This window comes from Watersipora subatra, chromosome 4 (genome assembly GCF_963576615.1).
Source record: "Watersipora subatra chromosome 4, tzWatSuba1.1, whole genome shotgun sequence".
In the NCBI taxonomy this organism is placed as follows: Eukaryota; Metazoa; Bryozoa; class Gymnolaemata; order Cheilostomatida; family Watersiporidae; genus Watersipora; species Watersipora subatra.
The window spans coordinates 57,217,651-57,240,160 of NC_088711.1; the positions used below are offsets into that span (position 1 = coordinate 57,217,651).

Genomic DNA, 22,510 nt, shown 5'->3' on the forward strand with positions numbered 1-22,510 from the left:
ATTATCACACGTTCCATTTCGTATCAGCCATTACGCAGAGATGCCTGAGCAGTATACACCTGCCAGGGCACCCAAAGAGTGGCCGCAGTACCTATCTATATAAATTTTATTTTCATAATTACCAAATTATGAAATTATACTAATTGTCAATAGTGCTAGGGTTAACATGGTAAAAAATGATAAGAAGCTCAGTAACCATGCAGGTAACCATTCTATTGCAATAAACAATTGCTCGATATGAATTTAAAAAGCACATTAGCTGTAGATAATGCTGTTGTAAAACACAATCAATGATGCCAATTAATAGCTGTAAGCCAATCCTACACCTGCTAATGCTGACTTATGAACAACATGGTGCAAAAGTGTAGACTTGCAACGAAAAAATTGTTTTTTCGGTGATGGAGAAGATAACTCACTTAGTCTGCATCAGATAGCTTACGGACATGCGCAGATATAACAGTGCTTTACACAGTTTAATCAAGGTAATGAATACTGTAAATAATTACATAACACCCTAAATAATGTGTCAAAACTATTGGTAATTAGAAACCACAAGCTCTGATGATGTGGTAAACGTGGAAAGGCCTCATGCAGTTGTCAAAGGTTATAAAAAATAGCGAACAATACAAGGGTTAATGATGTTACCTCATATTTACACCAATGTACTTTTTCGTTTTAATTGGGCTAATTTTGTTTAATTCCAAATCACTTGCAAAATACTGAGATCTCCAATTGATGCAATAAAATGTTTCGTCTATATTGTCTGTGGAAAGATGACGATTTTAGTTGTTGCCGTTTTGCTCCTAAATTCAAGTGGTTGTAGAAAAAACAGGTCAACTCTCATGTTTGTATGGTGAGAATGCAAAAGAATATAGCTATTGGTAATAGTAGCCTGTGATAAATCAGACGAAACTAGCTAAGTATACACACATACTAATATCAACACAATGTTCAAAATATTTAGAAATCACCTTTGATACAAGTTGATATTTATAGTTGGACATAAGATTGACAAGTCATATAGTGTCTACTACTTCAACTTCACTAAGTTGATAGATGCTCCAATGATTCTATGAATAGCCTAAGTTCCTTGCAGAATCGACAGAGTGGGAAACCCATGACGTTGTAATAGTCTCCGGAAATACTCTCGATCAACTGAGCACCTTGGGCCTGTATGCCATAACCACCAGCTTTGTCCCTGAAATGGGTAAATAATATCTAATATTTAGTGAGGCAACGGATGAGAAAATAACAAACATTACATGTACATACAACTCTCGCTCTTTCAGACTAGACTGGGCCATGTCCAGACACTGACAATTGAGCATCTTACAATACTGTACATTAAACGGCGTATACTGTCTCACACACATACTCCTAGGCTACAATATGCATACACAGTATACAAAAATGAGTAAAATATGGTTATATCTGAAATAGGGTATAGATTAACCCTTTAATGGATGTAGCAACATTTGTGTCACCTATATTTTGTACTCTCCCACGGACAGATTGACATTAATCTCGCAGAGGACGGCATGTTTTATTAAATCAGTTTTTCATATGCGTCGAAATATCAGACCGAGTTAAATGAAGTACTACTTTAAGCAAAGCATAATAGACTGATAGAATTAATACATATTTCGATCAACATATATTACATACCCCGGTATATGTTGCTTTTAAGTTTTAAGAAAAATGGAAAAACTTTGGAGTTAGAAAATAGCATTGACATGCCATAACGGCATGATGGAGATGCCATAAGGAGATGCCATAACGATGGCATCTCCTTATGCTAGTACGCTGCTCCTTAAGAACATTCTAACAGCTCATCTAAACATTTTAAAGTCTTCAGATCTGGTTGTGAACCACATTATGGATGAATCTGAAAACAATGGGCCGGATTTAGGCCTTTGTGACTTTGAATCCCTGTTTAGTTCCGATTATTCCGACGATCGACCTTCTCAGGCACACTCATCACTAAAACCATGACATACCTGGTAACAACAAAAAAATTCGTGGATATTTACATGTAATCAAATCATTATTAGTACAATTTTTCGAGATTTCTCTACTGATCATTTTTTTGTTGTGGGTTCATAACTACCAAACAAACTGTTTTTGAGTTAACCAAAATAGCAAACGTAAATCATTGATATTTTTTTTGGAATTAACTTTTTCCGCAGAGAGGAAAACTCTTGCTCTTCAAGGGTTTATAGTAGTACTTAATACCAAATGAAATTTACAGTACAACGTTCACGTTCATATTGCCTGTCGTGGGAGCCACTTATCGGTCAAAGTTGTCATTCTTTAGACAGACATGACCACATCGGACAATCATCCAGACCTCAGACGTTGTCTGGACAACTGAAAGACTGGAGAAGACCTATACATTCCCCAGCCTATGTTCACTGTCTTTAACGTGACGTAATAATTAAAGCCTCTTTTTGCCGATTTTTACTTTATTAATCTTGTTTTAACATACTGTTTAATTTTATACATAACTTTTTTATATTTTATATAATGCAATTGTTTTGACATGTGTAATTATTTGGACAACTCAGCACAGCTTTTATTGGCTTTGAAACGAATTAAAGAAAATAAGATGCATTATCACAAGAATATTTGTCCTAACACAGAAAGCGAATATTGTGAAGGATTACCTTTACATGTCAATGTTTGATTGTAAAAATTAGTTACACCCAAGCCCATATCCAACAGAAAAAAACAATAAAAGAGACATTTGCATCAGTGAACCTCACCCATCCCCATAAGAGCTCAAGTAATCCTTACATCCACTCATTGAGATCAAGATATTTCTCTATTGTAGCATCGTCAATAGGAGCAAATAAGACATCTGTGGTTTCATGGAAAACGTGGGAAAGAAACTCTTCCTCAGATGCCGGTGAAGGGTTGGGAACTAACAGGACAACACCGCTGCATACTTGATGCTTAGAAGCATCTCTAAAACTATAATGCATATTAAAAGATCAATTATTCATGTCTTAAAATTGACAAAGAATGCAGCACATAATACCTGCCACACATTTTAATTGCAACTTTGTTTTATTTGAATATCATAATTTAAAATGCATAGAGCAAAATTGGCAGACAATGAATTATGCTACCTTTTTAGCATAGATGCCGCATCTGTCCTGTCTTTAGGTTTTTCGAATATCTTTTCATTTTGGAGAACTACTGTATCCGCGCCAATGAAAAGAGTATTCATATATTGTTCATTCTCATCCTTTGCTTTCTCTAGTCGTGCAACCTAAAGTAATAGTAGCGACCAGAAAATATTAACAAAAGTAAATGATCACGGACTGCCCATTAAAAGTACATACATGTATAAGTTTTGTCAATGTAACAACGATTCGGTGACAACTTCATAAAATCAGATTAATGATAAAATGTTTGATGATTAAGCATAGTTCATTCCAACACGATGTTCTGCTTACTTGCTCAACTTTGCCTTTAGCGATGCCAGTAATGTAGCTGTAAACGTCAGAATGATCAAATAGAGCTTTACTCTCCTCTTCGTACGTCGACTGTCGAATGACCAAGTCTTTGACGCCCTTAATACAATTATGAGTGAATGTTCAACGAATAGTAAAATGATACTTGTACGGGCGTAAATATAACATTGGTACGATGCAGCCATACTTACTCCTTTCTCAACTAGTATTTCCTTTCGACGAGGCGAACCACTCGCAAGAACAATGTTCGAAAACCGCCTAATTTTGTCTACAGAAAATAAACTGGCCATGAGACCAAAAATAAGAAAATATGTTGCCGAAATTGGGTGTTGAAGAGAAAGGTTAGGTGTTCTACACAGCCTAGATTCCACTTCCAAAAAATGTTATAACCCAAGAGTTATGAGTTTGTGAGATATTGGACTCGCCAGTTTTCGCAATATATTTCTACGATCCAAATAATGCTAGATAGATAGCCCCTTCGTCAGTTATAAAGAACACGGCTATCGGACAAAGAAAAAGCATGCTTTACTTACATAATAACTTCGACTGATGGTGCTGTAAACTAACAATTTAATAATCGAACGCCTATTACAGCGTTTACTGGTAGCTAACTAATTTATTCAAAGTATGTTTCTTTCAATCGTTTGCACGGTTGGCATCCCAGGAAGTGGTAAAACGACAGTATGTAGAGCTCTAGTGAACAGCGAAGAAGAACATGTAGCAATTGCTCACAGTACGGATGTCAATTTCAGTGCTTCTACACTTTCAGGTTATTAGATCCTATTTTTGTTTCAGTAAAAAATTTGACTGGAATTTACGATCGTTTGACGACTCTGTTTAGTGTGTTTTAGAGGGATCCTATTGTTGTTGAAATCAGCGCTGACTAGCCACTTGCAAGTGGGTTCTGCGTAGGTCTAGGTCTAGGTGTTTTAAGAACCCGTAAATCCCGAAATCGGGCAAAAGAAGGCCGTTGAGAACTTTATTTAAAAATAGTCAATAAAACATAAAATTATGGTAAGCCGCGCAAGTTGCGCGATGTTCTAGTACAAGTTGTCTTACACAGAATGAGTAATAGCTTTTATGCACAACTGTAATTGTTGCAAGCAAAGTGTCTAATGAATAATGGCTTTTTATTTACACAAGCCCTATAAACATGAAAAGACAGCACAATTAGATACAATTCACTACAATCAAGCGTAATGCTGAAATGAGTTACAAATAATAAATACTCAAAACGCTTAGGGGAAGGCGGGGCAGGTTGGGCCAAAAATCGCATGTTGACCTATTATGGAAAACTGTGACAAGCTCTATGTTCTCAAGACATTTTGTAGCAATACTTTGATGTGTGTTCTATACCAACAGAAAGCCACATTGATGTACCTTCAGTCACTATTAAAATATTTCAGTCTCAAAATGTCTTGTCTTTTGGCCCAACTTACCCCACCAACGGGGCAGGTTGGGCCAGTGACTGGGGCAAGTTGGGCCAACATAAAACAGTGTAAAAAGGTTCTAGAAATTATATATCTACAGATGTTGCATTTTCTGTAGCATATTAATTTATTGTATAACTATTAATCGCCATGATATACAGTGCTATTACAATATGTACAATGACAATTATATTATTTAAAAGTACATTGTACATAGGCCTTATTATAGAAATGCACTAATTAATATGAATATGTTGCGGAAAGGTACTTTTCAGTTTAACTGAGTTCTATATGAATATTATGAAGTTGAGAATCGTTTGAGAAATAATGGTTTTATAAAGACTACTATAATACAAGTTTCTAGATGTGAATATCCTCAACCAATAGCGACAATGTCATGAAATTAGCGCAATTCCAGCGAACTGTTTTCCAAAGCCAACTTTTCACATTACTTCCTAGCATTCTGGCGGTGGTGCCAGTAGACACCCGTGCTCCCAATACTTCTACAATTTGACTTGGCTCAACAATAGATATGTCATCCTTCTCAGGTTTAACATCGGCCCCTTGTGGGTTGCGCTTGTAAAACTCAACTAGCCAGTCCGATCCCTGATTGGCAGTAACCATCCCAACATAGCCAAAGGTTTTGCGCTTACCAGCAAATTTCACTTGCACAAACTTTCCAACCTCAATAGGCTCCTCTCCATCATGACTCATCTCTTCATTCTCTGTTGGATCGTCGCTGTCAGAATCTATCATGCCAACTACCAATTCCTCATTATCTGAAGAGGATAGGGACACTGCACGCCGCTTCTTCCTATGCAGATTGCGCACCTTGGATTTAGCAAACTCTTCTAGCTGCCGCTTCTCTGGTGTGTCAGTAAGTATAGCAGTCTTAGCCCTCCTTCGTTTGCCCTTTGATGTTCTGGGTGCTGCTTTCGGCAATGGATGTAGATCTGCTGGTGTATAGGTCGTGCTGATTTCACTGGCAGATTGTGGCGTATATACTGGTAAACTCATTTCACCGCTAGAAGTGCATGACTCAGGTTCATCTTCTGCAAGATGAGGGATCATACTACTGTGCTGAGGATCATTCAGGCCGGTCTGCTCTGATGCTTCTGCTACTGGGCGATCTGTCACATCTGAGGGCTGATAGTCTGCATCGGAAAATATATTAGAATTCAAGGGGTATATGCCAGTATACCGAAAGCCAGATGTGATATTGGCTACTGTCATTCCTTGAGCAAATGATCGCTCAGTGAGCCTGCCGATATCATAGATAGTGACACCTCGGCCTGGATAGGTTCTCATAAAGTCGTCTAGAGCCCTATTAAAATAGATTTTCATCAGACCAAAGATTGTTCTGTCGAGGGGCTGTAGACGGTGTGATGTATGAGGTGGTATGGTGAGGAGAATTACTCCAGAGCTTTTGGCAAGTTGAACAGCCTCTATCGAGACATGAGAGCAATGATTATCAAGAATCAGTAGAACAGGGTGTTCGGGAGAGCATTTAGTTTGCTGGATGAAGAAAGGCAGGTAGCCCTGAAAAAATATATCTACTGTCATCCATGCCGATTTGTTTGCTGTGCCTGTAGATCTATAGGGAGCACCAATAAGAAAAGCATCATTCCATCTAACTATGAATTCCATCTGAATATGTAGAATGAGGGTAGAGCATTCCCTTGCGCATTTACGGTGCAAGCCATTGTGGTAAGTTCCCCGCGCTCCTGCGACACTGTGCCACCCACCTGTTTCTTTCCTTTAGAACTTACAACATTTCTCGGGTTTTGTACGGTTGTGAATCCGCTCTCATCCATGTTGTAAATATCCCGTGGGGTAAACTTGTACCTGCAACAGAATTAATAATAACTATAACTAAACATGTAGGTTACATCCAATGCAATGCAAAGACTGGTTCCAAAATACAACAATAAAAGACCAAATTATGAGTTCCTCTACTTAAATTTATCCCAGCTTCTGCTATGCAATACCAATGGGAGATGTGCACAGCTTGAATGGCAATACAACATTTTAGTATGGTACCTGGAATAGACATCAGCCAACTTTGAGTAGAACTCTGACACCACGGGACGGTTAAAGGCAACTTGTTGAGCTAGGGATGTAGCTTCTGGTTGTCTTATTGCCAGTCCAATTCTTTTTCGAAAGTTTTTGAACCAGTCTTTACCTACATCAAGAAAGAGACACATTGTAAGGTATATGTATGGGTAAAAATGAGAAAGTGCACGTGCCCAAAAGCTGAATAAGCCTGCCATTTGCGCACTTTAGATAAGAGAAATTAGCCTGTTCATCTGCTAAGTTTTTTTCTTTCCAATTTGGTGGGATATTCACGCCATTCGCAGAAGCGTAGCGATATGCAAGCTGTCTGCAATGTTCAGTTGAGAGACCATGAAACATGTTGTCCAGCAGTTTGACGTGATCGGCTAATGTTTTCTTCTGCTGCAAGCTGAAAGTCCTTTGGGCATCTGCAACACTTCCATACCCTTTCCAGTTTTTCTTCGCAGGACTAGATGCCTTCATATACCGTTGGAGTGTTGTTCTTGGCATGCCCAGGGCCATTGCTGCTTGGTTAATTGAAACATTACGCTTCTTCACTTTAATGGCTGTTTGTCTCAGTTTATTAGGATCTATCCCTTTTGTCGTTTTTCTGCATCTATTTCTCACCATACTAAAACAATAATATTGTGATTAACCACTAGAATAGTGTAGATTTAGAACATTAGAATTAGAATATTATACGTGTAGATCTAAGGGGCAAGTTGGGCCACCGGCCCAAGGTTTTGTGAACTAATTGATTAGTATTTGTTGTAAAGTCAAGGTAATTATTATGTCAACTTTATTAATAACATTTTTACAAAACTAGAACGTAAGACCAGCTGATCTCGCGAGATCACGCCTAATTAGATTAAACCGAATATGCAACAGAACCTCTCTTTTTTAAATTTGAACCACAAAGCATATTAACCATAGATATATAATCCTAGACTGGCCAATAGGGAAAAAGCCTGTCAGACTTAAATAGCATGTCGCAACGTCATTGTATTGTACCTCATGCTTGACTGCACTGTTATTAACAATGGAGCTAATCAAGAGAAGGTGACAAAATCACATTTATTTTCACATAAAAACTTTCTTGGATACATAATCCAGTAAACTAAAGCAATTCTGTGATAATATCTGAGTACCACCATAGATTAAAAGTATAAAAGCTATGAAATGTTGCACAAAAATCATGAGCCATCAGAGCTTTATTTGCCACCCTCTCCTATCCCCATTCTCTCTTTTCTCCTTCTCCAAAGAAGAAGTGAGAAGGGGAAAAGAGAGAAGTGGGAAAGGAGAGGGGGGCAAATAGCCCAACCACCCGAAGAACCAGACCCTGGCTAGGTAAAAGACTAATATCACGTTGAACTAAACATGACTAAATATGATGAGCCTGTGAAGTTTTGATCTGATCAGAGAAATGGAATCAATGGCTTTCTTAGCTAGAGCTGGAATGAGACCAAGGAATGCAGGGTCGGACCAGACTCAAGGTCAGCCATGAGGGCCAAGATCGGGTCGGACCGGGTCAGCACGCGCGATTTTTTATTAATTTAAGGTTAACAGATAGTTCTATTACAGCCTAATATTGTGAAATCAATAAACTAAGATAAAAGAAACCATTATCACACCAATCATTATATTTTGTGGCTTGGTTTATAGATGCAATCTACAATTTATGGCTAGACATTGGTGGATCAATGCTATTCAATGGGTGATAGATTAATGGCATGATTTGGCTAGTGTTTTTATTACAGATTTTATTTTCAATTACTATTATAATCAACAAGAGATTAGTTAAGAAATATTTTACAAATATAGAAATAGATAACCCAGCATAGTGGAAAGCAAAAACCCATTACTTCCCTAAAACTTCTGGTATTAGTGAAAGAAACTAAAATTAAAATAAATTTGCTTGATTGAAGGTTCTTAGACTCGCTTTTAAGTTCCTCAGGATGCCCTCATTGAAAATGCCTCAATAGTATTGAGGTGGACGCTTCTTTGTAGCTTAAAAGTTGACTTGCAACAAAATTCACATTACAGTTATTTGGTATCAAAAGATTCATCATGTCTTACTCTGTTGTGTTGTAGGTGCCAAATACGTGAAAATGTGATTACAAGCTCTTAAAAGCTCAAAAACAAAAAGCCGCCGTAGATTGGAATCTGTTTATTTATCTGACGTAGTCATTACAGTTTGGTTATCGTCTTGTCACATGATGTTCTCACGTGAATTGAAAAGCCAATAGAAAGCTCAATATAAAACTTATCGTAGCACTAGTTTATGACTAACACTTCGGGCTTTACCGAATACCCCGTATCAAATATAGATGCTCGCCACTTTATAGTTTGTTTTGGCATTATTCAATCGTCAAGTCATAATCTGATCACGTGATCCAATACTTCAAAAATAATTTTTGCAGCACTTTTCAATTATCACAGGTGACCAACAGGCTCGTCATCATTATTAGACAATGATATGTACTCCTTTGAGCTAAGATTAAAAAGTTTAACGACTTTTTACGGTAAGTTATAAGATATCAGTGCTAAAAGTGACAGCATTGCAATGACGATAAAACAGACGCGCAAGAACAATAGACATGGTTTTATTGAATGCATGAAGTATATTTGTAATAATATTTCGACGAATAAGGTTGCATGAAAGTGAAACAGAAACCATCCTGTAAGAACTACGTCCCATTAGAGCCGTTTTGGAAAGCGAATCCAAACTACGGCGGTCTCGTGTGGCTGCGATTAACTGTTCGATTTTTAGCTTTTAAGAGCTTGTAATCGCATTCCCATATATTTCACACCTACAACACAACAGAGTAAAACATGGTGAATCTTATGATACCAAATAACTGTAATGTGAATTTTGTTGCAAGTCAACCTTTAACTTGCTTTTGCATATTGTACAAATAACTTGGTATTTTCCTTTCGTGACTGGCTTCTTCATGAACTCCCAGACCACCGACATGTTGATTATTTCTTGCCGAAAAGCGTTGTGAAACCTATCGTCCAAAGACTTGTCGCAGACGTAAAAATATAGTCTTGACTCACCTTGTTTTATTTCGCCTGGTCCCTCCGCTTTAGGACTATATGCGACTCAATTTCAATCGCACTTGAACAGCGATATACAACCGCTTTTGTTTAGCCATAAACCTACCCGTGTCTTTGTATAGGAAGACCCGAGGGTCGGGTGGCCCGACCCAGGCACCTCTGACCCGGTGGGTCAAGACCAGACGAGCTACCCGTGTCAGCTCTATTCTTAGCTTCATAATGCACCCTAATCGGAATATATCTCTTTGCTATCTCACGAGCTAGGCTACTAGCTTGATGATTACACTTAAACACTAGCATGATGTTGAATTTCAGCAACTTCTCCATGGTGGCAATTAGTGCTAGCCTGGGAAAGTTTTTCACCCATCCAGCACTACTAAGCAAGACTCTCATCGCTTTCTCACTGTGGTTGCAAACGTCAATCACCACAGACGAAGACAAAGTCAAGCCACCACGATTCTTAACTGTTATTAGGGAATTCGTTGCTCGGTTTACATCATAGTTAGTAACATCCACGATGCTAGTGATACAATCATTACACTTCAGCTTTGTTGACCTAGCCAGCTGTAAAATAATCATTCTGTCTCATTTTTGACTTAAGACATACTTGCATACTCATCATATTTAGTCATGTTTAGTTCAGCAAGATATTAGTCTATTTATCTAGCCAGGGTCTGGCTCTTTAAGTGGGTGGGCTATTTGCCCTGTAATACCATGGGCGTAATACCATGGGCGTAATACCATGTTTGTCTATAACATGCCCTAAGTAATTGACATCAGCTTTTAGAAATGAGTATGTAGACTGCTTCAACTTAAGCCCATGTTCAGCTAGTCTTTTGAAAACCAGCTCTAACCTATGATTGTGCTCGGGTTTAGTGCGACCTGTACACTAATATGTCATCATAGTATATGTGAATGCCTTCGATACCTTCCAAGACACGTTCAACTGCCCTCTGACACAAAGAAGGAGTGGTCTTAATGCCATACGGAAATCGAGTGTATTGAAACAGCCCCTGTGAGTAACTAATGTCAGTAATTCCCTCGACAACTCGTCAATAGGCATTTGGTTATAAGCTTGAGTAAAGTCTAAATTAGAGACTCTTATTACCTGCTAGGTCACTAAGTATATTATCTGTTATTAGTATATGTTTATTTGTGGTGGAGCTACATCTTTTAATAAAGAGTTCACAGTCAATTTTAAGTCTCCACAGAGTCTAACCGAGCCATCAGCTTTAAGTACAAATAACAGGCTAGTTGACCAATCACTATGTTCTACAGGTGCCGAAATACTTTCACTGACTAATCGATCAATATCTTTGTCCACGTCAAATTGAAGTGCGATTGGCACACGGTATGGTTTGGAGCATTTTGGAACTGCACCATCAATCAACTCAATTTTAGCTGGCGGACTGCTCAACAAACTTTGCCCTTTGAAAATGTCACAGTACTTTTTAAGCAGTTTACTTATCTCGAAATCACTTACTTTCGTTTCACTCACACTGTTGATAGACTGCCAGTCAATGCAAAGCTTCCTCAGCCAATTTCTCCCCAACAGCAAAAAGCGAGAATCCCTCAACACATGCAGCCACAACCTCTTTGTTTGGCTAAATACCTAACCACAACCAACATCCTGCCAACACGTCTAGCCACATCACCTGTGAAACTACAAAAATTCAAATTAGATTTGTATAGCTTGAAACTTTCAAAGTGTTCTTCGTAAACAGCATATGAAATGAGTGAAGCTGAGGCACCGGTATCAATTTTCATAAGCAATTTAGTATCATTAACAACAATGTCAATTGTATAAAGATTATTAGCCGACGATGACGTCTGAGTGGCTAATAAAATGTTAGCAGAGTCAATATTAGTAGACAACAAATCTTGCTCCTGATCGAACACGCTAACTGCATTAACTTGCCTATCTCCTCTTTTGTTACACGTGGGTTTAATGTGGCCAACCTGACTGTAAAATTGGCAGGTAGCATCTGTAACTGTGCATCCAGAAGGGTGATGTGTAAAATGTCCACACTGCCAACACTTATTGTGAGTATACTTAGCTTTAGAAGCTGGTGGTTCCAGGTTTGAGGCTGAGTATGGGGAACCCTGGGACCTAGTGGCAGCTGGACCTTCCTTCTGACGTCTTCCCTGGTTAAAGACAGCTTTCACTTCCACCTCTGTTGACTGCTGCGCCATTGCGCTAGATTGGTAATCATCCATTTGAGTAGCAATTGTCACTGCATTATCCCATTTTTACGATGCACCTTCTCTTATTAAAGCTTAGCGAATACTGTCAGATCTGACACCAGCCATAATTCTGTTACAAAGTTCCTATTTAAGCTGAGCAGTGGGACCAAAATTACAGTGTGCTCAATGTTTAAGAGCCAAAACAAACTCACTGACAGATTCTGTGAAAGACTGCACATGTCTCTCTATCGAAGACGTAAGCTTCGGCGACCTCATTCTTTTTTCAAAATGGTTGTCAAACAATGTCACTAGCTGATGATATGTTTTATTTTTTAAAATCATCATGTGTCGACAAACTACCTAACAAACAAACAGCCTGACCACCAATAATAGCAACAAGCGCAGCTTTCTTGTCAGCATCATCAATTTTATTAACCATCAACCATGAAGAGAATCTCATTTTGTATGTAGACTAATCTTCATTTTCGTGTTTAAACTCGGCAACATTTCCCACATTTCCCATGTTAATGAAAGTCAATTAGCTTAGTAACAACCATCGATCGTCACCAGCTTTGTTATAAAGTCAGGGTATTTATTATGCCAACTTTATTAATAACATCTTTACAAAACCAGAACATAAGAACAACTGATCTCGCGAGATCACGTAACTTATCTAGATTAAATCGGATATACAACAGATAGTTTATTCGATATTTGACTATGTTTAGGTTGTGCACTCTTTCTTAAGTTTTGTGAACCAATTAATTAATATTGGTCAAACATTAAGTAAAATTTCTAAGCCATAGGTATTACCAATATTTTCCAACAAATGATGCACCTTCATTTTCACAGGTCTAACACCTTAATATACAAACTAACAAAATTCTAAAGTAATAGTGACGAAAGGTTAAAAATATCCAATCAAGCTTACGCCCTTACGCGAACAGCCGTTCTTGCTCGTAAGTCAGTCCTATACATCTATGAGTTTCAACAGTCAAAAGATAGTCATGGCAGTCAATGAGACAGAATCGTTAGTTTTTCTCTTTTATAGATGTCTCTGTTAGCCTCTGAGAAAATGTTTAGGTGTTCAGGCTTGGTTCTTTGCGTTATAGGGTGTCTGTATCTGAGTGAATACTAAAATGGAGTTCGACCTGGTTAGGGGTGGACAATTCACACTTCGATAATTTTGGTCCTTTTTTTAGTGATTATCTAATCTTATTGTTTTGTGAGCCCCCATTAAAGATTCATTAGCAATAATCTAATAATAAGACCATAATTATGATCAAGACAACTTTAATTATTAGTAAACACCATAAAAAATATAAAGGTTATCTCACCACTTTTGTCATAATCACCATATACAACATCTGTTAAGTTACAGTACAGAAATGAGTTAACAAAAATAAAAGATACCAAATCACAGTATAACGTGAGTGCACACGTCCTGTTGACAAGAAAATATTTATTCGACTGCCAAGCTCTTTTAAAATGTCACCACATCCTAATAACAACAAATCGGTCCTAGCTTTTGCGAGATTTTCTTAAAAAAGCTAGTCTTGGTGCAAAAGTAAACTACTGCGGGTATAGGGTAACCAACCAGTGGTTGTGGGCTCATGGCCAGCAAGCTACAAAACCGTATCTCATTGACTCAGAAAATTTGAAAATCCATAACATTCTCCTTCCCTAGATGTTGCATAACAGAACAAAATGAAACATAAAAAAATAAAGGATCTCAGATGCTAGTCTGAATAAGATTCGATTATGGCTTTAGCCGTCGACGCACTACTCTGAGACCGCCTCTAAATATCCACCCCCCCCCCTCGGGTCGGATAGATGTTGATGAACTTAAAGCAAAATTGCTTTAAGCTGCGCATTTTTGGCTTCCAGATGAGCACATTTCACATGAATAGCAAAGTCTCTGTTAACCGTACTGGAGGTAGCAGGCATCGGAAAACTGTCCCCGTAGCCATAGGGCGTTTCTGTCTATTGAGTTCCTTAACACCCTTTGGCTTAGCGGGTAGCAGCTAGTCTTCGCCAATTTGTTACATTGGGCAGGTTCAATTCGTACTTGAATTTTGAGTATGTCATCATTTTCCTTAATCACCTCCTTACGAATATGCCGTTTCACAGTGCTCTTCCAATAGTCAGAATATCTGAATAGGCAGAAATGTCGTATGCAGTGGGCATTGACGTGGCTCTGCAGATCTTCTGACTTGCTGTCATGTTGGCACAAAGAGCAAGTATTGTTTTTTTTAACATCGTGATTTTTGAAGTGTGTGGATTTAACCCTTTGACCGGATAAAAGCCCCCCAAAAACAACTGAAACTCGTGTAATGCACTTTCAAAAATTCAAGAAATTTTGTATTTTATGTATATACATAGCTCGAACTGAAATGTATTTACATATGTACATAACATTTACATAACGTCTATTTACTAATGTACTGCTACAAAAAAAATACAACAAAGTACAATTGTTTATGTGGGGAATGCTTGAAAGCATTCCTTATGGCAGAATCCAATGCCACAGCTTTTACACCATGTAGTTATTCGTGTTCCTTTGTAGCGGCTAACCCTGCTTTTGCTACAAACAGCACAGACTTTACGTTTCTTATCTGGAATTGTCTCACAAAAATGTCTAGCTGCAAATCGTGACTGCATGTCACCCAGGCTTGGTCTACCAAGATGCTGTCGAGTCTCTTGGTAACCACCGAGCAGGCCTTCAATTACCTCTACAAATAAAGTTATAATGCCCCATTGGCTTTGTGATGCTGGGATTTAGTTTATACATAATATACGCATTTGTCATTGTTCTGTCCAGAAGATAGAAAAATATTTTTTCCATCATTTCATTGTTCTTCGCTCAGCAGCATAAGCCTCGGTCATTTGATCAGCTACGTCGGTGCCACCCATCCCACCATTTTATTCCACGACTACAGTTGGTAATGTTTTGACTTGACCATTCCAAAGTGTCTTCTCGCAAGTCTTTGCAGAAGTGTGTGTAGGCAGCATGCGTACTTGCTTCCTGTCTACCCAAGACAATGTCATCATCTGGTCATTTCTTATTACTTTCATTTCCATTTTGGTTGTCAGCTTAGCATTGATGCTGTCAGGCAGACTTCGGCGACCTTTGCGTACTGTGCCAGTCACATATATTTGCTTCATGAGCATTTTTTCACCGAGAACTCGGCTAGTGTAATAGTTATCTACTACCAAAGGATGATTTTTGGCACTGTGATTTTCTAAAAGTTTATTACAAACATCGAATGGCTGTCCTTTGTTGGATACTTTGAGTTCTGATGTATGATAAACAGTATTATGCACATACCCGGTCTTTGAGTCGGCAAGATTGTATTCCTTCGGGCCCCACTGGTGATGTTTTTTTATGCGGATGTAGTTGATTAGATGGTGACAGCCTTTGAAACCTATGATTGTTTCATCTATGGATATTACTTTGAAGAGATCGTAACCTTGTTGCCACCTAGCTGTCAAATGTTCCAGAATTTTCCTATACTTGTATTGAGGATCATAAGTTGTGCTCGAGCGTGGAGGCTCATTATGACTGTCAAAAACGTGTAGAAATGTGAGCATGAGGTGAAATGTGTCCTGCTTCATGGTCTCTCGAAATACTGGGTGGTTTTGGCTGTGATGCTTTCCATCAAAGTAAGCATTATTGTTTGGAGCTTTCTACAATCCCTTGTTCAAACACAGTCCAATAAATGCCCTTAGTCGCTGTACTGTTGCATTCTCCCATAAATTTAGCTTTGACCGTGCCTGCAGTACTCTCACCTTTGCATTAGTGTACTCATAGTACTTATTTGTTTCTGCTGCTATGAAGTCCCACAAACTACGTCCACCTTGTTCGACAGGAAAAAAATCAAAATATTCCACCGGTAAAGTATCAGCAGGTGGTGTGAAGTTCGGCCTTGTGTGAGCATAGAAATTGTGGAGTGATGGAGGCTTGTCATTATCTAAGTCAGTAACCGTTTTCCATTGACTAAAAGTCGATGTAGTTGCAGTTACTTCATCTTCTAGTCTCTCAATATTAGAATCCTGTACATTAGAGATAGTAGCACGGTTATTCCTTGATATGGAGCTGCTGCTACCACACACTCTACTCCTATTTACAACGGCTTGAGTGGATACAATATCGTCATCGTTCGAGCTGCCGTAGCCATCACTTTTTTCGGTATATTTGAAGTCTTCAGAGTTAACATCACTTCCATCGTTTGAATCATTATCATATTGCTCTGACAAAAGATCACTAACAACCACAGGATCAAATAAATGTTTACTGCTTCGTTCGGAATGCCGTGCCACAATTTGACTGGCTTTTTTAACTTCCATTTTTTCGAAGGCGTCACGAATTTGTATTTCTTTAGCTTATAACACTAAACGACGCCTCTCAGATAATCGTTTCAAATAGAATTTCATAGATTAATATCTTGCCGATAATATTTAAGAATTGCTAGCGTTCATATCCTTTATTTAACGTTACTAGGCGACAGCTTAAATAAACGCCTACCGAAAGCTACATACAAATCGTTTCCCCACGCAACCGATAAACGACATTTTGGTCGTTTCCTCTGCCAAAGGGTTGATAATGTACTGCTTGATTGTCAGTTTCTCCACTTTCTTGGGTTTACGTGGTGCTGTGGTTGATACACACTTTGCTGGCACGACAGGGCAAGCCATGTTTGAGGAAGGGTCACTACCGATTGCCATGCTTGTGTCAGCGACAGCCTGATTGTTCGACTCGTCTAGCAGCCACTCGATCTCTTCAGCCATGTTCATATTGATAACCTGACATGAATAAATTTATCAAACACAAAAAACAACATACATTACACACAAAAATTTTGTTCACACCCGTAGCTAAATTGTGATGTTCATCATAGTGATAGTTTGCAAGGCTGTCTATGATATCCATCGGGGTATAGGAAACTACCTGCAGTAAGTCTTAAACTGATGATATTCCTCAAATTCCTTCACATTCAATAATGCTCAGGATAAAGCTAATATTCATCCCATAGTTTAACATAAGACGTAGTCATCAAGTTTCGCAGGCCTCGTGTGAACACACCCCCATCTTACCACTGGGTAATGGAGACATGCTTGGTGGCCGACTTTGGTCCGACTTCGGTGCCAGTAAATAAGGTACCATCATCAGGCCAAGCATCTGGTTTCTGGAGAGGCATGAAACGTAAATTTTGTGGATTTGTTGTGTCTGCTGCAACTTCTTGGGAAGGTAGGGTAGGCTATCTTGCTAAGGTGGACACAGACTAAGCGGTTTCAAGCAAGAGGCATTAACTGTTCCGAGTCGATTCACCCGGCGTGTCCCATTCCCAAATGCCTCCTGGACTGAGAAGGGCCCTTAAATTTTTGGTTGTAGTTTAGGATTTAACCCCTTTCTCCTACATTTACTTTGTATCAAAACAAGGTCACCAGGCTTAAGCTAGACTTCACATGTCGATAGGCAGCTGCTGGTGCCTCTGTAAAAACTGTGGACTGACTCAAAGTGAGTTTTGATTTCTAAAACATTCAGTCCTTGTTGATAGCTGTTGAGAATGGGTACCATAAAGCAGTAGGTCTGGCAATATCCATTCTTGGCTGAGCATCATGAAATTTACAGTTTCCTCAGTGCTTGCCCGAGCAGTTGCCCGGAATGCTCTCATGACCTGAGAAAACAGGATATTCCAGTTACTTTGGTCATACGCATGGCTCAGCAACATGGTGCTTAGGAGTCACTCAAGGTACGGTTACCATGCTCAACTACTCCATTGGATTGCGGGTTATATGGGATTGTACAAGTTTTAGCGGTATGCCACAACTCGCACAGTGCTGTCATTAAATCACCCTCGCATTAAGACCTTCTGGTAACCCAAAATAACAAAACACTTCGCTATCGAGAACGAACTTCTGCTACCACAAGAACAGTTGCATCTGGTATGGGTAATGCATCTTGCCATTGCGTAATGTAATCGTTAAGTACCAGATTCTATTTATTTCCTCTAGCAGTTAATGGTAATGGTCGAACTAAGTTGATGCCCACTTTTTATCAAGACTGCCCTGGCCCAAAGGGGTCCATTGCTTGAGGAAAGATGGAGTCCACTCGTTTTTGCAATTTGACAAATTTCACAACTGTTAACTACTCGTCTTACATCAGCAGTAAACCCCGGCCAGTACCATGGCAATCGTAACCGGTGCAGTTTTCCAAACACCTGCATGAGCAAGGGTGTTAGTGGACCACATAACCTGCTGTCTCATAATTTCCATGTCTCATTATGCTTCACATAGTCTATTGCGATAAATGAGTCGAACTACCAACACACCATTCTTCTTTGTTCCCTTAAGAGAGAGCATCGTGTTAAGTTTCTTCAACTCCAGACTACCCAAATTAACAACCGATTGCTCAAGCGCTTGCTGATTTAGAGCAACATTGTAGATCATTGCTACATCCTCAGACAACTTTTCTTTTTCCATCAGAGTAGATGCTGTAAAGCTCTTAAAACTTATTTACAAAAAGCGACAACTGTGCTGACAAGAAGAGAGTAAAAGCTTCTACTGGGGATGCTTTAGTTGTGTAACTTTTTTACTACATGTATATAACATCAGCATTTGCTGTGAAGTATGTAATAAACAATACTAAAATAAAACTACAAGCTAACCTTGATAGAATTAAAGGCAATTGCATGGTATGATGAGCACAATATTAAAACATGAATGATGTAACAATTATTGTCTGTTACTGAAAGCATTTATAAAGGGCAGTCAGTGGCGGTTACCACTGCTGCTAGCTCTCATCTGGCCTGACTGAATAGGTGCTGCTGCCGGCTACCTAAATGACCTAAAACACTTCATTGGGTCCCTAGAATGGTGCCACTTCACCGGTACTAATCATAATGGTCGCTCTCATAACCCCAGATCACAGCAACATCTTACTTCACAATAGACACATATCTTTTTTATGTTACGTTATGATACTTTAAAACTCATCAAATGGGCAGCTGTTTGTTCATTGCTGACTCACAGGAGGAAGCAGATGTTTTCTTTACAGAATGAATGTATGGTTGAAGGCAAATAGTAACAACAATATTCAAAAGTGTATAGAATAATGCATATGTAGTTGACTGACCTTTTGCCTCCAGTTTCAGGCACATTGTTAAAATAAACAGAATATAAAGTAATGAATTATGATCCAAACCAAATTATTGCTTATGTTGATTGCATGAAAGCAAACAGTAAACTAAGAAAGAAAGAACAAAAAGTTGCTGATCTGGTTGTACGGTGTTGTGACATAGTGTGTTCTCTAAATTTTATTGGTGTGTGTTATATCTGGTCATATTTCTTGACCGATCGGAAGTGGACACACCACACCCCAAAAATCTAAGGTTTGCTTGACCACCCACTGGCAGCCACAAATAATAAGTCTACAAAGGCATGATTTCTGTGGAGTCATCTCAGGTAAAAAATATCCTTCACAGACGCACAGTCACCATTTCCAGCAGAATGTGAAAGGTCAGGACCATGGTTCCCGGATTGGTTAATTAGTCTTCGGTCAACAGGTGTTGAGTCAACTGGACACACTAATGTTACCTCATCGCTGCGATTCCGGACAGAACTGCAAAGAAATAACATGCGGTCAGGTTTACCAGTCAGATTTTTATTGAAAGCTTACAGCAGTTCACCATTGATTTTGAAATTTACCAGTTCCCCATAACACTGTTGCTATTTAATTTCACTATTTAGTTAATCCATTCTAGGCCTTCTATTCAGGCGTGTGATTCTGTCACACTAATTGCAGTTGTCACAGGTTCCACTAGAAAGTCCATCAACATTTCTATGTTTGCTTTCAGCCTGATACTCTATGATAAAATTAAACTCACTTAAGATTTCTAGCCATTTTGCCATTTGAGTAGGAGTGTTCCTCCTACAAAGCCAAAGCAATGAAGCATGGTCAGTCCTAATTCTCAATTTTTTGCTATATTGGTAAGGCCGAAAGGGTGTCACAGCTTTCACAACAGCCAATAGCTCACTTATCGTCACACGATAGTTCTGTTCAGGTGCAGACAAACTTCGACTGTAATAGCTTATAACCCTTTCTTGACCATTCTGCACCTGAGTCAGAACCGCACCTAAGCCTTGGAGGGATGCGTCAGTGTTGAGAGTGTATGGGAGGAGAGGGTCAGGGTATCCTAACATTGCCGAATCCATGAGAGAATGCTTCAAGGATTGGAAAGCATTTTGACGCTCCGTAGTCCACTTAAATTGGACGTGCTTTGATGTGAGTACATTCAAAGGTCAGGCTTTACTGGAAAAAAACTAGTATGTACTGGCGATAGTAGCCAACAGTCCCAAGAAAAGCTCGTAGCTCTGACAAATTCCGAGGGACAGGCCAGTTAGCTACTTAAGCAGTCTCATCAGGACCTGTTGCAACACCATCACAGCTTACAACATGGCCCAATTACTCAACCCTGGTTTGAAAGAGATGGCATTTGGACGATTTCAGCCCAGCTGCTTAAAGTCAGTTTAATATTTTTTTCAGGTTTTGATGATTATCAAAGCTGTTTCCTGCGACGATAATATCATCTAGGTAGAGGAGCAATGACTTCCATTGTAACCTACGTAGCACTCGCTCCATCAATCGTTGAAAAGTGGCAGGTGCCGCCGGTCAAGCTGAAAGGCAGGACTTTCCACTTCCACAAGCCATTACGAGTGCAAAATGCTGCCATACCCCTTGCATCCTCCTCTAATGGTACCTGCCAGTACCCACTCGTCAAATCTACTGTAGTAAAGAACTGACTACGCGCAAGTGCTTCAAGGCTCTCATCAATACTCGGGAGCGAATGTGCATCTTGCGCAGTGATGGCATTCAAGCGGCGTTAGTCAAGCAGGACCTCTAGCTGCCATCTTTCTTCTTGACTAAGACCACAGGTGAGCTCCAAGCTCGGCTAGCTCCGTCTCTAAACAATGTGGTGCCTGTTTAATCGGTTTTGTGACAATTTTTATGGTATCGAGTGAGATAGCACTTTTGTCAACCCCATATCATTATCCCCAGTAGAGAAAATATCGCTGTAGGAGATCAACAACTTCTGGAGGACCTGTCTTTGGTGTGGCTGAAAACAGACAAAAGTGGCCTCTTGGTACAAAGTGCTCTGGCAACAAGCTAGCATGACCATCTTGATGAGATAGCAGGTTTTTTAATCACCAAGTATCTGTTAAATTATAGTACAGAAATGAGTAGCACAAATAAAACATAACAAGTCACAGGATAAAGTAGATCCGCTTGTCCTGTCGACAAGAAAACGTTTAATAGACTGCTAAGATAAAGAAATCTTCAAAAATATCACCCAATCCTAATAAAAACAAATCGGTATTACTTTTTGCGAGACTTTTTTAAAAAAGCTAGCCCTATTGCCAAAGCGGACTACTGTGGGGACAGAGTAACCAACCAGTGGTTGTGGGTTCACAGCCAGCAAGCTACAAAACTGAATTTCATAGACTCGCTATATCCGGAAATCCATAACAGTATTGTTATGAATTTCCGGATTATTGATGGGTACGTCATGTAAATGTACTGTACGAAGGCGAGAGTGAATTCCTTTATTTTGGTCATATCTTGTAAAGGTTGGCCGAGGTGTACAAGTGTAGTCGCCCCTAACATTTTCGGTGGTTCTCTGCCCTGCTGGTTAATGTATCTTTCTGACTGATTTTTGTTAATGTACCAGATGTTCTTGCTGATCAAATGAACTGTGTACATTGCTCATACTCTCTTCTTTTTCGGACTCTGGTTTTGCTAGTATTTCCATACAGCTACTTCTATATGAACAAACTGCTCAGGAGCACATGAACATGTACAAGAAGCAACAAAAGTAAATTAAGACCATTGACATTGAGAAGCTACAGAAAATGTACATCTATGTGTTCAGCCAGGGACTGTCATCTTTCGGATCTTGACCAGTTGTTGGTTAAGATCTGTTTTGCTTTGTACTTTGTGCTAAGTTGTTTGTAGCACTGAAACATCTCTTTTCATGCTTTCCACACTCATCTCAGTCATGAACAACTCAGCTGATCAACAGTAAAGATCTTGTCAGGTATTTCACTTTCTTTTTTTTAAGAGGTGTTCTTATTAAAGTATTATTCACGAAGGAAGTTAACATATAATCCTTAAAAAATAATCCTTAATAAGTAAATGAATCCTTTGTGAATAAATTTTATTTGCGAAGGAACACATACGTGAATAAATGAGTCTGTGAATCCCATTAGCAAATGAGCGCAAAACTTTCACATGCGTCTAGCCTGTGTTTAACT

General features: G+C 39.0%; 2 protein-coding genes across 4 annotated transcripts in view; one reads left to right on the forward strand and one right to left on the reverse strand.

Annotated features, from left to right (window-relative positions):
* Positions 1 to 90: 90 nt before the first annotated feature.
* Positions 91 to 3,839, reverse strand: LOC137393812 (dTTP/UTP pyrophosphatase-like). 2 transcript variants are annotated; one of them, XM_068080516.1, is made up of 5 exons: positions 3,668 to 3,839; positions 3,459 to 3,575; positions 3,129 to 3,271; positions 2,794 to 2,964; positions 91 to 1,198 (listed from the first exon to the last, which is right to left on the reverse strand). In XM_068080516.1, exons 1-5 carry the CDS (start codon positions 3,764 to 3,766, stop codon positions 1,045 to 1,047), a joined length of 684 nt encoding a protein of 227 aa, XP_067936617.1. In that variant the 5' UTR covers positions 3,767 to 3,839; the 3' UTR covers positions 91 to 1,044. The 2 variants fall into 2 exon arrangements, with proteins under 2 accessions (XP_067936617.1, XP_067936616.1); XM_068080515.1 differs by having other exon boundaries at positions 2,794 to 2,970.
* A 178-nt stretch (positions 3,840 to 4,017) lies between these two features.
* LOC137394561 (L-seryl-tRNA(Sec) kinase-like) overlaps positions 4,018 to 22,510 on the forward strand; it is a 100,859-nt gene continuing 82,366 nt past the window's right edge. The window contains exon 1 of one of the 2 annotated variants that reach the window (XM_068081287.1): positions 4,018 to 4,245. In XM_068081287.1, the coding sequence (XP_067937388.1) occupies positions 4,104 to 4,245 (142 nt within the window). In that variant the 5' untranslated portion in view covers positions 4,018 to 4,103. The remainder of the gene's footprint in view (positions 4,246 to 22,510) is intronic. The other variant, XM_068081288.1, reaches the window with a different exon arrangement.

Excerpts from the sequence above, each read along its gene's own strand:
- LOC137393812 (XM_068080515.1), bottom strand. The coding sequence starts at position 3,766 with ATGGCCAGTTTATTTTCTGTAGACAAAATTAGGCGGTTTTCGAACATT. Across the intron at positions 3,576-3,667 it reads AAATACTAGTTGAGAAAGGA|GGCGTCAAAGACTTGGTCAT; the intron begins GTAAGTATGGCT and ends AATTGTATTAAG. Across the intron at positions 3,272-3,458 it reads CTAAAGGCAAAGTTGAGCAA|GTTGCACGACTAGAGAAAGC; the intron begins GTAAGCAGAACA and ends CTATTACTTTAG.